This window comes from Ptychodera flava, chromosome 5 (genome assembly GCF_041260155.1).
Source record: "Ptychodera flava strain L36383 chromosome 5, AS_Pfla_20210202, whole genome shotgun sequence".
NCBI classification, from domain to species: Eukaryota; Metazoa; Hemichordata; class Enteropneusta; family Ptychoderidae; genus Ptychodera; species Ptychodera flava.
This window is the reverse complement of record NC_091932.1, coordinates 11,374,997-11,394,211: the sequence shown is the minus strand read 5'-3', so window position 1 is coordinate 11,394,211 and position 19,215 is coordinate 11,374,997. Positions and strand designations below refer to the sequence as shown.

General features: G+C 37.4%; 1 protein-coding gene across 6 annotated transcripts in view; it reads left to right on the top strand.

Annotated features, from left to right (window-relative positions):
• Window positions 1-19,215, top strand: part of LOC139133006 (phosphatase and actin regulator 1-like) — a 98,511-nt gene that overhangs the window by 38,276 nt on the left and 41,020 nt on the right. The window contains exon 2 of one of the 6 annotated variants that reach the window (XM_070699348.1): window positions 18,012-18,244. The exons of 4 other annotated variants lie outside the window; for them this stretch is intronic. In XM_070699348.1, the coding sequence (XP_070555449.1) occupies window positions 18,166-18,244 (79 nt within the window). In that variant the 5' untranslated portion in view covers window positions 18,012-18,165. Of the gene's footprint in view, window positions 1-10,018; window positions 10,259-18,011; window positions 18,245-19,215 lie in introns of those variants that run through there. One more of the 6 variants, XM_070699351.1, reaches the window with a different exon arrangement.

Sequence of the window (19,215 nt, the reverse complement as noted above, 5' to 3'; positions counted from 1 at the left end):
AAAAGTCAAAAAGTGCTGAACAGACTGCATTGATATTTTGTACAGATATTCAGACTGGTTCCAAGGTTCCGATTCCGAAAAATGGAGCCAAACGGAGCAGCGGTTAGATAGTTTTGGGAAATTTCTAACCCCCCCTTTTAACTAATTGATTTTAGGGGTCTTTCATATATGTAGTTTTGGAATGTACACCAATCCTGCATTATGGACTATTTAATGAGTTGTGGAACAGAAATGAGGTTTTGATGAATGTTAGAAATATGCAGGATGGCTGATTCAAAGTATCAGAGATTTTCATGCGCTTTTGGTAATAAATTGATAAAAAACAACATATTTAATGTTTTAGATTTCTCACATTTGTTATGACCCTTAACATTACAGACTTGATGACATAACTAGCTGCTGGACCTGTTTACTGGCGCATTGATTTAAAGATAAAGATCGTTTTATTTTGTAATAAGGACGTGTGATTTCGTAAAACATAGTCTATTAGCCTGGAAATGTGATTTTTGCGAATATTGCTTACCCCACTGACAAACAGTGTGGTTTGAAAATGGCTGGAATTCGCTACTTCGGGACTTTGTTTTGTGTGTGCATTTACTGACAAACTCCAAACCCGCAGCATCTACCCATTCAGTATTTCATGTACAGGTGTACCCGGAGATAGAGTAGTTTCACAATGTGCCAGTTGTGATCAAGTGCCATTGGCGCTATTTTTTACTGACTCAGTACATGGGGATGTGATTCTGGCAGGATTCGGGTTAAACTGTAACCATGGTCACATGACTGCTGCTCTCTCCATTGGAGCATTGTCATATACATACAAGGTAGATGAAGCAACACTATAAAAATGTAGCATGTAGCGCATTCTACAGTCATAGTTGATCTGAGTCAACTACACATCTAAGCAGCAGAGACACATGTTCTTGCCTTATCGTAGATCTTCAAATACCAAAAATCAAAAGCAAAATCCCCAATATATATACGACCCATTGATAGGCCCAATTACATATATCTGTTTGAAAGGTTCATGAAGCCCCTCAATGGCTCATAGGCTTATCATGTACTTATCATGTGCTTATCATGCAACCATATCAGACAAATATGGTAGGTACATGTAAGGAACGACATTCCTGAAAACGACATATTTCTTGCATTTTATGTGTGAGCATGGCCATTAAGTTTGATACTCAGCACTACTTCAAAAACATTACCTTGTCATGAACAGTAAACACTGTACAGTCTATGTTACTTACACTCCTGTTACATGTAAAGATGTAACCTTGCATTTGTGTCACATCTACATGTATGGTCAGGTGTATTCATATGTATTTCTGCTGTCTTGCCACATACTCTACATGGAAACTTTCAGATTTTTGTAGTGGAATTTTACAGCCTGTAATGATCAGAGTGTGTCTTAAAATATCTTTAAAGAGCACTGCAAACTGAAGTTTCAAAACATCAGACAATGCATGCTATTCAGATTGGTGCAAAACTGGTGAATTGTAACCCTCAAGGAGGTGGGTGTTACCACACATCAACGGTTATCTACAAAGCAGAGATTTTCATAAACTTTACTGCGGTTATTGAACACTGTTAGGTAAAAGATTTACAGTTGTATATTGTTCTTCTGGGCTACTTGACCAGGTAGATAAATGCGTACAAATTACAGAAGGCTGTTTACACAGTGTAAGCAAGTTGTGTCTTGAAGATTTGTAGGATCTTATCATATTTATTCATTTATGTTGCTGAATTTGTGTTTAGAATGTATGTCATTGTGATCCATATATGATTTTGTGGTACATTTTTAACCCACGCGCCCACCCCTGTCTCACCTGGAAAATGGGGAGACCAAAACCATAGAGTGTAATAGTGCAGGACCAAATTATAATTTTCCAGAAGGGAAGATAAAGCGAATGAAGGAAAAAGATAATGTTATATGTGTAAATACATGTATGTGCATACAAAGCTGACGAGGTCAGCATCTTTCTTGATACCGTCAACTCCCGTCCACCTTTCAGAATTCATCTGATTACCATTTGAGGTCGCATGCAGTAAGTAAACTTCCATTTTACATATATCCTTGCAAAGTCCCAAAATCCAGGTATTATGTAAAGTGCATTGATCCAGCAGTAATTAGAGAATATTTTAATCATCAAAGAAACCCAAGTATTGGACTATCAGTTATTGTAATTTCCTACATGTTAACAGCAGTTTAATACCAACTGAGGGAATCAACTGAGGCCTTTTGTCAGTGCACTGGTTGGATTCAATTGAACACGGTCATCCTATTGTGAAAAAGTTATTGCATGAAAATTGTGATGAGCTTACATTAATGGAGTATTTGTGAAATTACTGATGATGGGGACTTTGTGAAATTACTTATAATGTACGGTAATTCCAGTACATTGTGTATGTCTTTAATAATTGGCAACACACCAGTAACTGCTCTCACTCAAAGATTATGAGGGAAATTAGCAGCAGTAATTGTTGTAATGAACTGCTCTATACCTGTACCAGGGTATTGCTGGATAACATGTACGCCAAAATAACAAGATCTACTGTATAAGTGGAACACAAACTTCTGATGCACTGTCCACAGCCTCATGAAAGTTGTGCTGTATTACTTTGCTCCATTGTTGGACAATATCTTTTCATTTTGAACATCTGCAGAGTATCTGCCATATTCTATGTGAGAGGTACATGTACTAGCACCACACATGCACTAGATATTTGTAGCCACCTACCCTGTATGTATGTGTGAATTCATTGCCAAACTCTGCAGTGCTTATCTGAATCACATTTTCCATAGTCACGGAGACTTTGAGCAATTTTATAGACCTAAACCATCATCCGGACAGATGGGAGTGACCCACTGCTACAATTATTGCAGCCAAAGAAGGGACATAAATTCTGCAATATTGCAGGAAATTGTTTTACTGTATGGTAAATAGCGGTAGTGTTTGAACTGAAAGATGAAACAATAGTGTGTCAGTTTAACCAGAAAGTAAAATAAATATTAAATAAAAACAAAGTTGAAATATCAGACTGCAGATATCTTTTATGACCAGGTGGCAATATTGTTGACTTGCTGACTATTCAGGACAGGTACATGTCATAGCGTATATTGTGATGTAATGTGTTGATCATATCATATTCTTTTTAGGAGAGAAAGTCTCCAGTGGAGTATATTGATGAGATGGTCAATTTGAATTGAAAAAAAGCAATAACAAGAAGGATGAATTAATCATTATTGTGATGCAATATTCATCTTCTTCTGAATGTTAATTAATCATTTTGTAATTATTTCAACTATCGCACAGTTGAGTGATCACAGTTTACGGGTTTGTGCAGTCGTACGGCTAGTGCAGTTGCCAAACTATTGTCATTGACTGGACCTGTGTTGGCAAATGTGAAAGTCATTTTTCATCCTTTGGGCCTTTGGCCCAAAGTACTAATGTGATGACGCGGCTCTGTTGTTGCATACAGTGGGCCGTATGCTGTGGACGCAGGTATCTCAGAAACGCTTCAGTAACTTTTCTGAAATTTGGTCTGGTGGTCACTTTGGCATGTATCTCAAACGGTCTTTTTTCTTTTTTTGATTGAATCATTTTAAAGTCACTTTTTTAGCTTTTTTGTGAAAACCACTATTTTCAATTTTTCCTCAAAACCACTGATTTGATTATTGTGATGTTTGGCATGGGTATTCGTATAGTTGAAATGCCGTCAGAAATGTTCAAAATTTGGTGATACATGCCTTGTATTATTTTTAAACAATATTTTTATCCATTTTTATTTTATATTTACTTGATTTTGACTCGCTTTCGTTAAAGCTACCGTCTGCGCATGCGCACAACTCTAGGACAAAATCTGAGTTGAGAATCGAATCGGACGCCATCTTGTTTCTCGGTGTGGGCACATTTTTTACTTTGTGAACGTTTCACTGTGCTTTTCAATATATTCTATAGTTATGACGTTGACAGTGATGCACTTTTGCGGCTGTCGTGTATTTTTTGGTACGAAAGGCGCCTTTGATCGACTGAAGAATGACGGTACCGGCAGGCATATCAGTTCTACTGAGGAAGTAGGCCTAATCCACTGGCCCGCATAGGTCAGGGACTCACTTAGGGGAGAACCACTTGATTTGTGGGGGGGGGGGTATGGAGGATTTTGAGAAAAAAATTGTCACCAGGTGAAATAAAAGAAAAAAAATAAGCCTGTAATGGCTTGAGAAAAAAAATTCTCATAACAGACAGAAATAAATAAAAAGGAATTGTCATAATGCAGTTGAAATGAGCAAAATTTTGAAATTCATTCTCATGTGTTCTTTGCTAGCATGCTGCCATAGGCAGCGCAAATGTTTTTACCACAAGCAATTCTCATGTGTTTTTTTCCCAGCACTTATGATATAAGCATTCACTACTTTACACCTCAGTGCACTCGATGTTTTCCTTCCCTTTTCTGACTCAAGAAATCATATTTCTGGATTTCTGTTGCAATATTTCAATGGTACAGGCAATATCTAGATGGGACTATTTGACTTCTGTACATTGTGAAAATTGAAAACACAAGACAGGAGTCATAAACTAGTGTAAAAACCAATATATTATTCTCTCAACATAAATATGTTAGAAAGATTACAAGTTGTCAAAGAAAAATTGAGGAACAACAAATATAATGAAATACAATGTGTGAGCCTTGTTTCTCTGACCACAAAAGATAACATCTCCCCTGAGAACTTAAAAGGAATTGACTGTCATAAAGAAAAGCAGGTATAGCACTGATCACTGTTGATTTGCCAAAAAAGTGTTCTATAATTTAAAGTTGTATATATACTAGACTTTCCATTTTGTTTTCATTCGTTGGAATGTAAAATGAATATATAAAACCATCCTGTGATATGTGAAACACTGGCTTAAATTTGAAAAATTGCACTGCTACTCCATTTGATAAAAAAAATTGATGCAGGTGTGACAGTTGAAATTAAAAAAATGCTGTCTCTCTGACAAAAAAAGTTCCCATACCCACTTCCTGCATACCCCCCCCCCCCCCCCCCGAAATCAAATGGGTCTCTCTCCTTAATATGCGCATGCGCATATAACAAGTTAGCGTTGTTTTGCAAAGACCAGCTCCTGGCAAGGACTTTGAAAAATCAAACGGACGCTGTCTGTTTCTTCTCGGTCTTGTGCGAATTTTGACGTTTTGAAGCTTTTAGCATTTATTTGATGATGTTTTGTAAATATGAAGTTCGCGGTGATTGTATTTTTGTTGCTGTCATGTATTTTTTTGGCACGAAACGCTCCTTCGTTACCGGCGAATCCATTGCTTTAGCGAGGCAATCCCACCGGCGGCCCGTTAGTAATAGCTGGGTGAGAGCGAGAGAATTCGCTCTGTCCTTCTACCTCCATGTCATAACAAACTAGCGTCGTTTTATGTTGATGTACTGTCCTTTCGACACAGCAATAACTTTAAGTTTTTCTGTTGCTTATTTTGGGTAATTTCGACAGTTGTGCATTGATTTTGACATCATTGTTGAAGACAGTGTGTGCTTTAGACTGTCGACAGTCCTCGTGCCTTCTTTTGACCGGATCCGGAGTCACTTGCGGTAGTAATCCAACGTAGGCGATCGAGCGCCGAAGCATCATTGTTGAAGACAGTGTGTGCTTTAGACTGTCGACAGTCCTCGTGCCTTCTTTTGACCGGATCCGGAGTCACTTGCGGTAGTAATCCAACGTAGGCGATCGAGCGCCGAAGCATCATTGTTGAAGACAGTGTGTGCTTTAGACTGTCGACAGTCCTCGTGCCTTCTTTTGACCGGATCCGGAGTCACTTGCGTAGTAATCCAACGTAGGCGATCGAGCGCCGAAGGCGCAAGGTCGAGTGCCGAAGGCACGAGCTTGTATAAATACCGAAAGCTACGCGAGACCAAGCAGTACAAGCGACTGGCGAGAGTCTATGTGTGCTTATGTTGACCGATTTACGCGCACTTCAGAATCACGGCATAATCCGACATGGTAATTTGGCATGATCATCAGATCATACATGATCCGAGATTGCACTTTAGCAAGGTCACGATAACTAATGTTGTTTGTTTCACTGTGGTTTAATACCTATAGGGCCTATTTCCACTAAAGACTATTAGAATTTCCTCCTGGCTACTTTGAAATCGTGCACTGGCATGCATGTAGTTGTCAACATCACTATGCTTGAATGTAGTAGACTCTTACTATGAATATATCGACTGTCACTGCATATTGCATATGTGTGCAAGTCACTCCATATCATATCAAAAAATGTAGTATTGCGACGTTTGAGCTGCCACAAGCCAGAATTTACAGTTTATGAGAAAGTTATCTTACATGTAAAACTCAGTTCTACTGTGAACAAAATGCAAGCTATGTTGCTTAACTATGGTGAATAACATAATATTTTGTACCTATCACCGTGTCAGAAAATCAGAAGGAAACAACCACTCAGACAAACTCTGGTCAGGATGATACTGTCCAATTTACATATGTCTCTCGGCACACACTAGATACTCATGACTGTAAAACAACATTTCCATATAATTGTATATTCAGTTTTTATATTTAGTTTGCTTTTCACCATATTCTATGTCCTTCCCTGCACTACATAATTCAAAATTAAATATTGTTTTTGGCCTTTACATACTTGAGGGTAAGCTTATTTGGTCTCGTACATTAAAGATGCACTGTTGACCTACAGAGTCCAAACTTTTTATCATTGTATTGTAGATAGGTGTACACTCCAAATACTTAGTACAAGTGTGGTGAGTGTAACAAGCAAATGTTTTTTTAGTCAATGGCCCAAATTTATTTTCTATTTGATGGACAATAAATACATGTGTAATCAATGCCAACAATCCAGTTTAAGTAATTTGGTTTAGCCATTGTCCATTATATTACAATAGTTTGTGGCTAAATTTTCTCCCCTTCTGTATCATATAAGTTCACCGTTTCCTGTTTTAGATATTGTTGATCCTATTGAGTGTCATCTCTTATTCTTGATTCACTTTCACATTAACTTTCATTTATGTCCAAACAATTAGACTTTTTGCCAGATTTCACATTTATGGCAAATAATAAACAGTAAGGAGGCACAAAGGACGTCGGTGCCCCCGGGCCCCATGTTCATCCTTCAATGTCTCTACACGTTCATCTGTTCAGTTTCAATGCTCTTTCATGCATGTTATTAATAATCAGGCAAGGCTAGAAAAATAATATTAGTATTGAAACCCAAACCTAGTACCTGTATACAGTGTTCGCGGTCAATTTTTTTTCAATGCGTTTCACGTACGCAAAGGGTTGGCAAAAATGCGTATTGTCGTCATGTGAATGCGTAACAGCCGCCACTTCCGCATTCAACCCAGGGCGAAAATGAGGCAAATTAATTTTGGTTGACACAGGAAATAATTTTTCACGATAATTGAGACGTTTTTAATAAATGTAGCATCATGAAATCTTGATCATACAGAGAAACAAGTCTGAATGAAAAATACACAAAACAGTAAACTGTGATAACACATCACACGTCGTCATACACTGCAGTGAAAGCGCGTAGTTCTTGTATTGTAGTACCGGTAACACCGTAACTAACAGTCGTAAAACTTGAAAATCATATCAAAGAGAAGTTTCTATTTGCACGTGAAGGGAAAATTCAAACAGGTATCTCTAGAATATAACGGGGTTTCTATTGTCTCGCACAGTGAAAATTTTTATTGCTCGGTCAAAACGAAAGTCTGCAACCGATGGCCCTTCCATAGTGTGACGCATCAGATTATCGGCATTCTCATCGCCCAGTTGATTACGTCGTGCGGTGAGAACACTCAACACTGTTTTGGAAACTGAATCCCCGTTCGCAGGGCACGTAAGAAACTGGAATCACTAGAGCTATGCAGGATAACAATCGGAACATGAGAAATAGCTCTTCATATTCATTTATCAGAATACGGCAAGATTCGCTGAAATTGGGGCGTCCGTTGGCACGCAAAGTCAGTTTAATTTGAGTATAAACCCTGCTTGCAAATCACGTCCGACCGCGGGTCATCCGGGTACTTGTGGGTATTTAAGTCATTTTTGCGTCACAGCGCCATACTCAAAGTTTCAATATACATAAATGATATAAGTTTTAGTTATGCTTTTTCCAAAAAACTTCTGTATCATTCGGTCTTCTGTATCGTCTGATTTTTCATTCACCTTGCTCGTATGCGTTACACCTACTGACGTCACTCCGCGGTTGAGGGGCTTCCGTCGGCCGGCCAGCTTCAACGCGATCAGCACCAACATGGGCGATGAGTGTCGTAAAAGACTGTGTGCCGTAATCACGGATATCCAAATCGCGATCTGGATATTTGGTGGCGTTGAGAACTTTATCGAGGCACGTTAGTAGATCGGTACATTCCCCAGGGTACATTCCCTAGGAAAACGTGCGTTCGATCAAATGAGTAATGCATTCACGCCTCGTATTTGCATAACGATCAATATGATTGGCAGCTGCGTACGTTAGGGCATCGCCTTTGTAAACTGATTCGCTCAAAATGTTGCAATTTCAGGCGACACCACGTGGTTGTCGGTGGGTTGCAATCTCGGAAATAACAAAGCAAAGTTGTGGGGAAATAATTTTAGCTCAACGTGTTACAATTTCAAGCCATGAGAATAACTGTTGCAATTTTGGTGGGTGAGTCAATGGACAAGACAAAACGTCGTTGACAAAATAGCGCCCACAACGGACTCCAATATTTTGCGTACAGTCAAACGCATTGCCTCCAGAAAAATGCGTGCGAAAAAAATCCAGTGCGTATAATACGCACTTTTTTGCGTAACCGCGAACTCTGGTATAGGGGTGAAACTTTCACAATAAGTTATACATAAATTATTGTCTCACATTAATCTACATAACTGTCCCTATTGTATGCATAGTATTTACTATAATTTGTAAAAACAAAACAAACCAAAAAAAAATAACAGAGAGCTTCATTTTACATTGGGGCTTTGAAAAATATCTATTCAGGACAGCTTTATGTGACATGACTTATATGAGTACAGTCAGAAGGTCAGCCTTGTGTTCAGTGTTGACTTGATTACATGTGAGATAGTGTTTGGTGTAAACAGATCTCAGTATAATCAGCAATTTGGTGAAAACAACGACCGATGAAACGTAATGTTGCTGCTAAATATCATGTGAGCAATACTACTTGCAAGGTTCCACTGTTGTTTGGAATTCCCAAATTGCAGTTGAATGTTGAGGTCAGTCAGTGAATCATTGACATATATAGAATCTGAACATTGAAAGTGTCATAATATGCGTTTATACAAACAGTCAATTGTTGAGAACATGTGGGCGTTAAGAGTCATTTGACTTCAATGAGACAGTCACGCCCAGGTTAATCACTGTTGTATGATATGCATATTATTAAGTTTGTCACATATGTTTGGGTATTGACAAGCTGTAATGATGGAGGGTGATGCCATACAGCTGAACAACCTGGTGCCATCATGGGTTGCAAAAAAGGAGGCCAATATTCAAGGCCATGTTACATATACCGGTATGTATTCAATCCAGAATTTGGAAGCTTCTTGATGGCGGCCAAGACACAAGACACAAAGATCTTGAGCAGCCATAATATCACAATGCTGAGCAGGGCACGGTTCCTGAAACACATTGAACAATATAGATATAAATAAACGCTGAATTATAATATGTAAATAGAGACACCTACTCATTGATAGCCTGTTAAGCTGGGTTTCGTTAGTCACCCTGCCGAGAGAAATGACTTGTTCAACAAACAAACCTGTCAGTACTGACCTCCGTTTATTTATCTGTTTTGTTGGATCTCCCTTTCTACTGACCCTGACCTAGATATGTACAAGGTCAACGACAAAACACCCTCATCCATCCAGTAGTCAGTTCCCCCTCGTCACTGTTCATGCAGTGCAGCTGCTGGTCATGAATTTTTGAACGCCTGACCCCTGACCCAGTCGACCTTTACCCTTTCAGAAGCAGAATTAAGTGAAAAAATAGGCTGAATGCGGTTCTAGTCCCGTCGCTGAAAGTGTTTGGTTATTTAGGGCATGATTTAGTGGGCCTCTTTGCTGGTATTTAGAGTAACTTGTTCTATTAGGTGTCTCAGACATCATGTAAGGAGCTGAACCTTTGTTAGACTGCTCTACGACCCGTATCCGTATGGATTCTTGATGGAGGCCGTGGAGAGAAATGTGGCGTCAGATCAAAGGTAAACGAGGTATGTGACAGTGTTGTATCCCAAGCATAGCCATATTTAATATGTCAACAGTCATACAGCCATAAATAATTGTTGAGTACGCACTGTTACCTGTAATTTTATTCCTCGACTGCCTCTCCAACTGTAAATATTACACAAAAAATGTGGGAGTTTTCTTGTTTTCGACTGTAGGTTTCAAGTTCATTGTCAGTTCAAGATCAACAGGTACCATGTGAAGGATCATGTTGTCTAAAAAGAAGAAAGTTGATCTTACCTGGAACAAGGTGCAAATTAATTTAATTGATACCAGTAATATTTTTGGAGCAAACAATCTAAGCTTGTGGATGGTCCAGTTGTGTAGATTCTAGCGGAGGACTTTTTGTAACACTGAGGAGCACCAGGTGTGCAGACCCTTTTTCACAGGCTACAGTTATAACAGATGTCATGTGTGAGGGAAATTGCATATTAGTATTCCAGAGAGTCACGGCCACCATATGTGGATGAAAATTTTTGGGGCTGTTAGACGGACGATGGTTTGGGGGAAGTGAAAAGGTTAAAGGGAAGAGGGATAAATTATTACCATCATGAATTATTATATTATTGCAAAGATAAGCAAACTACGTGCATATTGCATTGTTTGAATATCAACGTTACATACATATTGTTTAATGAAAGGCCTGCATGGACTTGGTCACCCTTTGCATTTTGCATCATTCTGTGTCCTATTTCATTCGTGATTGACATACACACACAACCCTATGTAGGTCACATAATTATTTTCAACCACCATGTTTATTTTGAAACCTTTTCATATCACGGTGACCCCTGAACTTTTCTGATTTGTGAATTAATTTGAGACCTGATCCATAGTGCATGGTGAAAGGTGAACTGAATGAACTGTGCACTGATATTAAAAAGGGTAGTTTACTTTTCTCGGGATAGCAACAGAAATTACACATACAGCTGGTCTGCATTCACAGCGCAGCAGAAAATAAATCTGTAGGCTACTCATAGAGGTCTCTCATACACTACACTTTTCACATATGTTAGGTTCACACGCTTGCAAATTTGTCCTTGTATATCAAGTGTTCCAGTGCAGTATACAGTATTTACTAGTATGATGAATTCCTTTTTCATACTGTACCATATTATGCACCAGAGAATTTTTTTTTGGTGCTGTAAGTTCATAAAATTGAAGCGCAGAGACAATACATGAATTAATGCATATCTTTGTTTTCTACCATTAAAAATACATGGTATTTATACATGTTTAATATAAAAAGAACTACATGCAGATCTTTATGAATAGATTTCCATTAAAAACACCATGTGTCAAAATATGCAGTGAATGTATGTGAATTATTAATAGAATTATTTGGCGGCTAGAACTTGTGAATGCATACTTTCTGTGATATTACACCTGCAGCACAGTGTTTTAGCCATTTTCATTTCTCAATATTTCAGATAATTCTAAAATGCTCTATCTAGGTCAAAATGTAATTAGGGTACAAACCGGCAACACGCACCAGAACTGTGTTTTTGTGAGGTGTGCCATTCTTTATCAGATTATCAATCAACATCTAATTGGTTTTTGTGTAGGGAACGTTTATAGACTTTTTTCAGATTAGAGGAAGGGTGAAAAAACTGATGTGATAACTGACAGGTCAGCCAGTTTGCATTAAGGGGAACAATAAATTGATTAAGAAAGTGCCACAAATTTCAATCTCTGCAGCTTTGGAAGGTGATACTGAGGTGTTACAGTGGTACAAAGTGTGTCATGTATCATGATTTTGGTGTTGTCAGTAGAGGATTACAAAATGCCAGACAGGCTGGTTACTGATTATATAGCAAGAAAGTACTGCACACAGTAGGTTATACAGGCTGCCAGCAAAGAATGAAGTGGATCTCAGTGTACACAGTGTGTTTGCACAACAACGATCAGCTTCTTCATTGTCAAGTCTAGTGGTGTCACAATTCAGCTCTCATACAGTTGGAATAAAAAGTGGAAGTTATTGGAACAAGACAAAGCCCATCATTGTCACCCAGGTGTGCAGTGCGACCTTTGGCTTCTTTGAAAGGTCACAGCCCATACAATGCACATCTCATGTAATGCATGTGTTTATGTGAAATGTGCAGTACCCTGAATATATAGCCTACTTGTACTGTACGGTACTTTAGTAATATATAAAGTGAACTGGCCTCCATTTATCCTGAAAACATGTGTTCCCATCGTATTAGTGTTAAACTTTCCTCATTTATGTAGGTAAACATACCAGCACAGTAATATGGAATATACCAATTGATGATTTAGTGAACATCTTTGGACTTAAATTGTGTCAAAACTCAAGGTTTTCTTGTTATACCTGATTTGAACTTGTTCTAGAAAGGAGATTGTACTGAGGACAAACTGCATTAAATAAATGTTCAGGAATTTTAGGTCCATGAATATCATCATATTAATTGTAACTTTATGCCAGAATTAATAATTTCACACAGTTATCACAATCATATTTGTATTGTGTATCAGAAAACCTTACTTTCTTGCATGTACTGTGTGACTGGTAAAGGGATTTGTGTCCAGTGTCCTGATGTGGTGTTGATATTCCCAAGTGCTATAGAAAGTACCGATAGACCAAGAAACTGTAGTTGATCCATGTGTATGGTTCAAAAATACAGCAAAAATTGTTAAAAGTAACAAAATTTATGGGCCCTTTCATGAGTATTGTGATAAGCAAGGCCCTTCACATACAGATTGATGAAAATGGACTGAAGTTCAATGAAGCAAAATAATGAGTTAGTTTCCCATATCTCAAATAATTACATGTAAATGACATTGATGAGGACATTACTTGTCTAGAGATACAATTGTACTGTCAATTACTATGATAGATGGTGCTCCAGGGTTATATCCTGTTGTGTGGAGATCATAAAATACAAAAGAAATAGTGGTGTGTCCTGACCACAGTCATTCACAGAGTAGGATTGTTATTGGCTACAAGTCAATCACAGCATTACCATGATTTGATGTTGTCATTGATTTAATGTGTTGACAGACTGTACTCTAGAATCTCTGTGTTTTAATAGGATCTTATGAAATGTGAATCTAGAAGGATTCAAGACTTTGTCTAGGAGATTGTAAGTGTCAACTACTTACTTTTTTCCTTGAAATCCAAAATATGTTCAGTCATGCCAAGAGATTACTGTTAACCTCAGTGGCTTTTCCATGTCTAAAACCACAGTCTATCGTATTGTTACATTTTACTCTGAGACTGATGTTAGGACTCACAAACTTTTACAATAATTTCTTGGCCCACCACTTGTTGAACTTATTTTAAAGCCCAAGGGGTAAATAAAGTTTTCACCGACTTATTTTCGTGACAGTCAAAAATTGGATTTCTCACCATAGAGTTAACACAGGGACAGCAGCCATTTTGAATTTCAAGTAAATATTGGGTAATTTATTACTCAATTAACAAATTTTGTGACGCTTTATGCTCATTCTTGATTTTGAAAGGTAATGGTTTAAAGTTTGCCTGAGGAAATTTTGAGCAAAAGTTCAAGTCTTTCAATTTCAAGGCGCATAATAGCGTAAACCTGTACATACTGTAGTTCCTATGCCTACAGTAGGTGATACTCTGTACGTGGTAGTTTTTCGCTCAAGGCCAGCGCCCATACTTCCTCTGTTGAATGAGTAGTCTAGAGCCTAGAGTACTGATGAAAGACTTTCAAGAAATATTTCCATCAGCACAAGACCAGAAACAGTTTAGTATGTCTTAACTTGAAGAGCATTTCCCGTTTGTGACATGAGACTACATGAACAAGAATATTTAACACTCAGACACATCTATATTACAGTATCCTTTACATCCTGGAATATCTTTGTCTTGTTAAGTTGCCACTTCATAGTTCAGGGGAAATTCTATTCATTGTCATCACACCAGTAATGTACAATAATTGTGATTTATGGCCAGAAATACAATATTATTCTCGCTTCATCCTGTGATCTTTTCATGTCGGTGACAAAATGCCCTGTAACCAGGAACTTGCAGCTGAAGTTTCTGGAAAGCTCAATATTGTCATGTTTGGTATACTGCACTGGCCGCTTCCTGTCGCTGGTCATCCACACCTATAAAATTTACGACTCTGTGGTGAAATGACATACTTATTTGAATGGCATTGTGCACCATGAGTCTCATTTTCAAAGCATTAATATTGTCATATGCTGAAGATAAATACTTGTCTGGCACTTGAGGGTACGCGTACCTTTGGTCTCCGTCACCGTCATTTCCTTCTCTATTCAGGCCCACCCACCACTAAGGTTCCATACTCCAGCAATATTATTGTACTCTAGGTTAGTGATATGATAATGTATGGGAGCCTGTTTTTTGAGTTGGCTTTTTCTCATAATTTGGATATTGTTTTGGAAAAAACTTCCAAGTGCACATCGTTCTTTTATTGTTTGTGTCCAAGTAGCCGTGAAGGTACAACTTCTTTCTCAGGGAAGACATAGAGAAGAAATAAATAAATAAATAAATACACATAAATTAATAAATATATATAAATTAATATATATATTATATATATGTATATGTATAATGCTCTGCTTTCAGCATCGAGCTCTGTAATTTTCCACAGGGGGTATATATATATATATATATATATATATATATATATATATATATATAAAATTCATTATGAGAAAAGGTCAGTAAGAACTAATAACAGCTTGTAGACATGAGTCAGGTATGCATTATTACAAGGCCATATGACCTTCATGTAATGTTTATTGTGAGATATCACTGTTCCAATTCACACACCTTCTTTCACAGACTGTTACAAAACTACCTGTACATGTTCATACATGTGTCAGTTTATTTATGCAATCTCTCTGTACAGGCACTCATCTGTAAACCATATATCTACCTGCACTTCAGAAATGACAGAGTTGTCACAACATGTAATGCTCAACTGTTACGATGTTGTTACGGACTACGTCAACTTTGTTAATCCTCCAATAGTAAATTTGCTCACCATAGCTTTTCATGACCCAATGAAGAAAAAGCCTCTGCAAACCATACTACTATTTGCAATGCTCATATTGCAATGATCAATGCTTTCACAGATTTGCTTATCTGTAATATTCCTGCCATATTGTTTACATTCACAGTACAGAGTGCTGGATGTCTACCATACCGGTACCTTTGCTCTTGTCAGATCAGCAGTTGATGTAGTATCTTTCATCCAGCAGAACAAGATGACCTATATTTACCCTTTCAACCAAGTGAAGCCCAGCATGCTATCATAGGTCACCAGGGGTCAGGGTTTATAGGGTCTCGGGTCAATTGACCATCCCAGAACATAACTACACTTTTGTAGCCGTGGCAATAAAAATGTGAATGACCTTGTGTGTTACCATGCTATTATGTGAATGAGAAAAACAAGAGGGGATACCTGAAGACCATTTGGCCCAAATTTCCATTTAAGTATGTGTATTGTAAACAATCAGGTTCTCTTTTGGCAGGGCCTTCCCACAGTTAATACAAATGTATCAATTTGGATATGTTGAATACTGACTCTTTTCTGTGTTTGGGTGGAGATACTAGCTATACTGGTGACATCCTTCACTATCTTTGCATGACAAAAAGAACTGTAATGTAACCTAACCTTTTTCCAGTGTTCAAATTGAAAGGTGTGAAGCTACATGTTGTAGCTAAGTATCTTCTACTAGATCAGGAACAACATGTAGCTGCCAGTAGTTTGTTCATGTTGATACAGCTAACTTTATTACATGTACATGCCATTGCTCCAAAAATACAGAGAAAGATTTCAGAGTACGGTAACTTATCAGGCTTATGCGCACATATGTGTCGTTCATTATATCTTATTACCTGCTTGTGCCTGTATTATCAATCAGACTTGATTGTCGTATCCCGTTCATTGTTGAAAGATAAACAGGAAGGTTCAATAGAAAGTTCAGAGAATCAAGTTGTCATCGTCTTGAAGAAAGACTTGCAGTTCCTAAGGCTGTTTCCTGTTCATTGTCTCCTTAAGGCACTGTCAATGATAACAAATCACCTGTCAACATTTTTTGTGCGGCTCATCTGTGTCAGAGTAACAGCATGAATTCAATACTTTCAGAGGTAGACATCACCTCTAGGGGAAAGGCATTTTAACTACTGATAATAATGACTAGTCTACTGGTTTTCTCACAGATAATTAGGTGTTGACAGTTTGGTTTTTACAACGGTAAAAAATTATATTCTTACGTATTTATAAATTTTATACAGAGAATATTGGAATTTTAAATATCAGTAAATGTTTTAAAATTTACTTCTCTGATCTGGAAAGTTGTCTAATGAGCCCAGGTGTTTATTCATCAATATGACATAATAAAAGTAAAAATAATATTATATACCGGTATGTATATATGAAAAATAATTGCCATAGGCACTAATTGAGTTCAGCCTAATAATCAAAATCAAATTACACTTGTCTACAGCCTGTATGTAAAAAATTTAAAACAGTTAACAATTTTCACAAGCAAAGTATGGTTTCAAGATTGTACAAAGGTTATTACTTATTATCCTAAAAATACTTTCATTCAATCATGTTCTAGTGTACATGTAATTTATAGATTTCATCATCTGAATAGATGATTCTGTGACTTACTAAATGGATTTGTTGTTGCAGGTATGTGTAATGACTGTAAGATATGTAGATACAGAGGACATTTCTCATGCAAATTTTAACTGATATGCTGTGCAACTGGGCCGTTTTTCAGATGCATTGCTCTTTTGAATGAAAGACAAAATTCTTTGCCAATTGCATTGCACTGGGTGCATGTGACCATTCAAACCAAGAATAGCAATACAGTTTCTATACATTTTCACTTTTGTTAAAACAAATATTACTTTTTACTATATTAAAAGACTAGCCTTGCAAATATGATGCCGTGTTACCAAAGGCAAGGTTGTTGTCGCAAATTATTAAATTAGTATTGAATTAAATCTAGTTGGCACAAAAGTTTCAGTTGTCAAAAATAACTTGACATGATACATACACACACTTTTTTTACAACATGATTTTGCAAGTTAGGTGAGAAAAGGTACCTTATAAACAGAGCAACAGTACATGAAAATACATGAAAAGTAATAGCTAACAGAACTTTAAATGAGTTACAAACATCTCCTATCATTTACAGTGTATGTATGACCATAGTGAATAGATATGTACAAAGTTTATAAAACCCTGGACATTCATACTCTTTCATCATCAGGTAGAGGAAGTCACATGACAGACAATGTGACAAAGCTGTTGAAATAGATCCACTGATATATTGTGACCACATTCATTATTTTTGACAGGAATTGTGGTCAGGAAATATTCCCAGAGGCTTAGGTTATCATTTTATATTAATAAATAACAAAGGCCTGAAAAGGTAAAAAAAACTACTATCTATGTTATCTGTTGTAGGTACATGCGATAGCATTGATACATTTTACAGGTTGATATGGTTTATGTAGAATTGAAAGAAGTATCGCTGGGTGCAAAACTCCGTAATTGGGATAGTTTCATGATTTGTACTGTATACCAGCACTGTGACTGAAATACTGTCAGAATGTGAATGCTTAGTCCATAAATGGATCATCATTGACTTAACAAAGCAGAAGATCTTAAGAATTCTCTTTTCCACCTATTTGTCTTTGTCACTGATGTTTCCTGTGTGCAATAATCATATGCCTTCTCATTTCACATTGCCATATTTTTTCAACAGGTCTTTCCTGCACTGTTCTTTTCTAACAAACTCTGTGATTGGGCAAACTTCGAAGGCTTCCTTTCTCATTGGCTGCTGATGCAGACATCTTTTTGTGCCCTTCGCTGATCTTGCTTCCCCCAAAAAAGTCCTGCGCCTACATGTAGATGTGAGAATGAAGAAATCCAGTTTCCGGTCTCGGTTTTGGCGTGTGGGACGAAGTGCAACTTTGCCACCAGAGCTGGAAAGACGAAGTACATATTCTTGTCAAATCATCCCCACTGAACGGTGATTTCCTACAGAACAAATCAAATCCGTTTATTCATTTTCATCCTGACTTGCAAAATTTGATTTAGTGCGTAAATTAGTTTTCCCTTGCAAGCCTAGACAAAATCTGCAGATTAATATTCTCAATGCTCAAATCATACGATATTCCAATAATTCATGTGATGTGCAACCGCGACAGTTTAATTACCTGAACACTCATGCAACTTTCAAGTAAATGATAAGTTGGTGAAACTTTACTGTATGGTATATTCATTAAGTAGAAAGTCCCATATTGAAATCCTCATGTAAGGCAGAACTAACTTTGCTTGTCACTTCTGTATCTTTCAAACTCTCAAAGAAAATGCCGACTTTCACTTTCGGTCACACAACACAACATGAGCTTCCCTTCTTTCTGTCTCTCAGTTTGTTTCCTCCAATGATAGTACAATAATAATGACCATATCCTCTGCTTTATGCATAACTTCTGACTCTGCAGAATGCTGTCATCAATTTAAATTCAATAATAAGATCAATATCAGCACATATATTTTTGGCTCAGCTATTAAACCAAATGACCGGTGAATGCCTTTCCATAGAAAATGTACATCAACCAGTTTGAAACATACTGCAATTTGCTCGAATACCACTTTACCATATCCCTTTGATAAAATACCTATCAAACAGCCTAATCTGAGCAATTTCTTGAATCAAGTGTACCACCAAAGCCAGTTTGACATGTTGCAGATTCAGAGCATTTCTTACATATCCGGCGATGTTACATGAACTGCACTGGTATAGGACTGACTCAGTCCAAAAATTCCTAGATTTATTCAAACATTAACCCTTTCACTACCATGGTTTTGCCCAAACTCATTGTTTTCAATGGGGAGTGTGGACCTGTTTACAGGGAATTGGGGGTGAACAGGTTACACGGTGTGCTGATCTGACATCACAAATA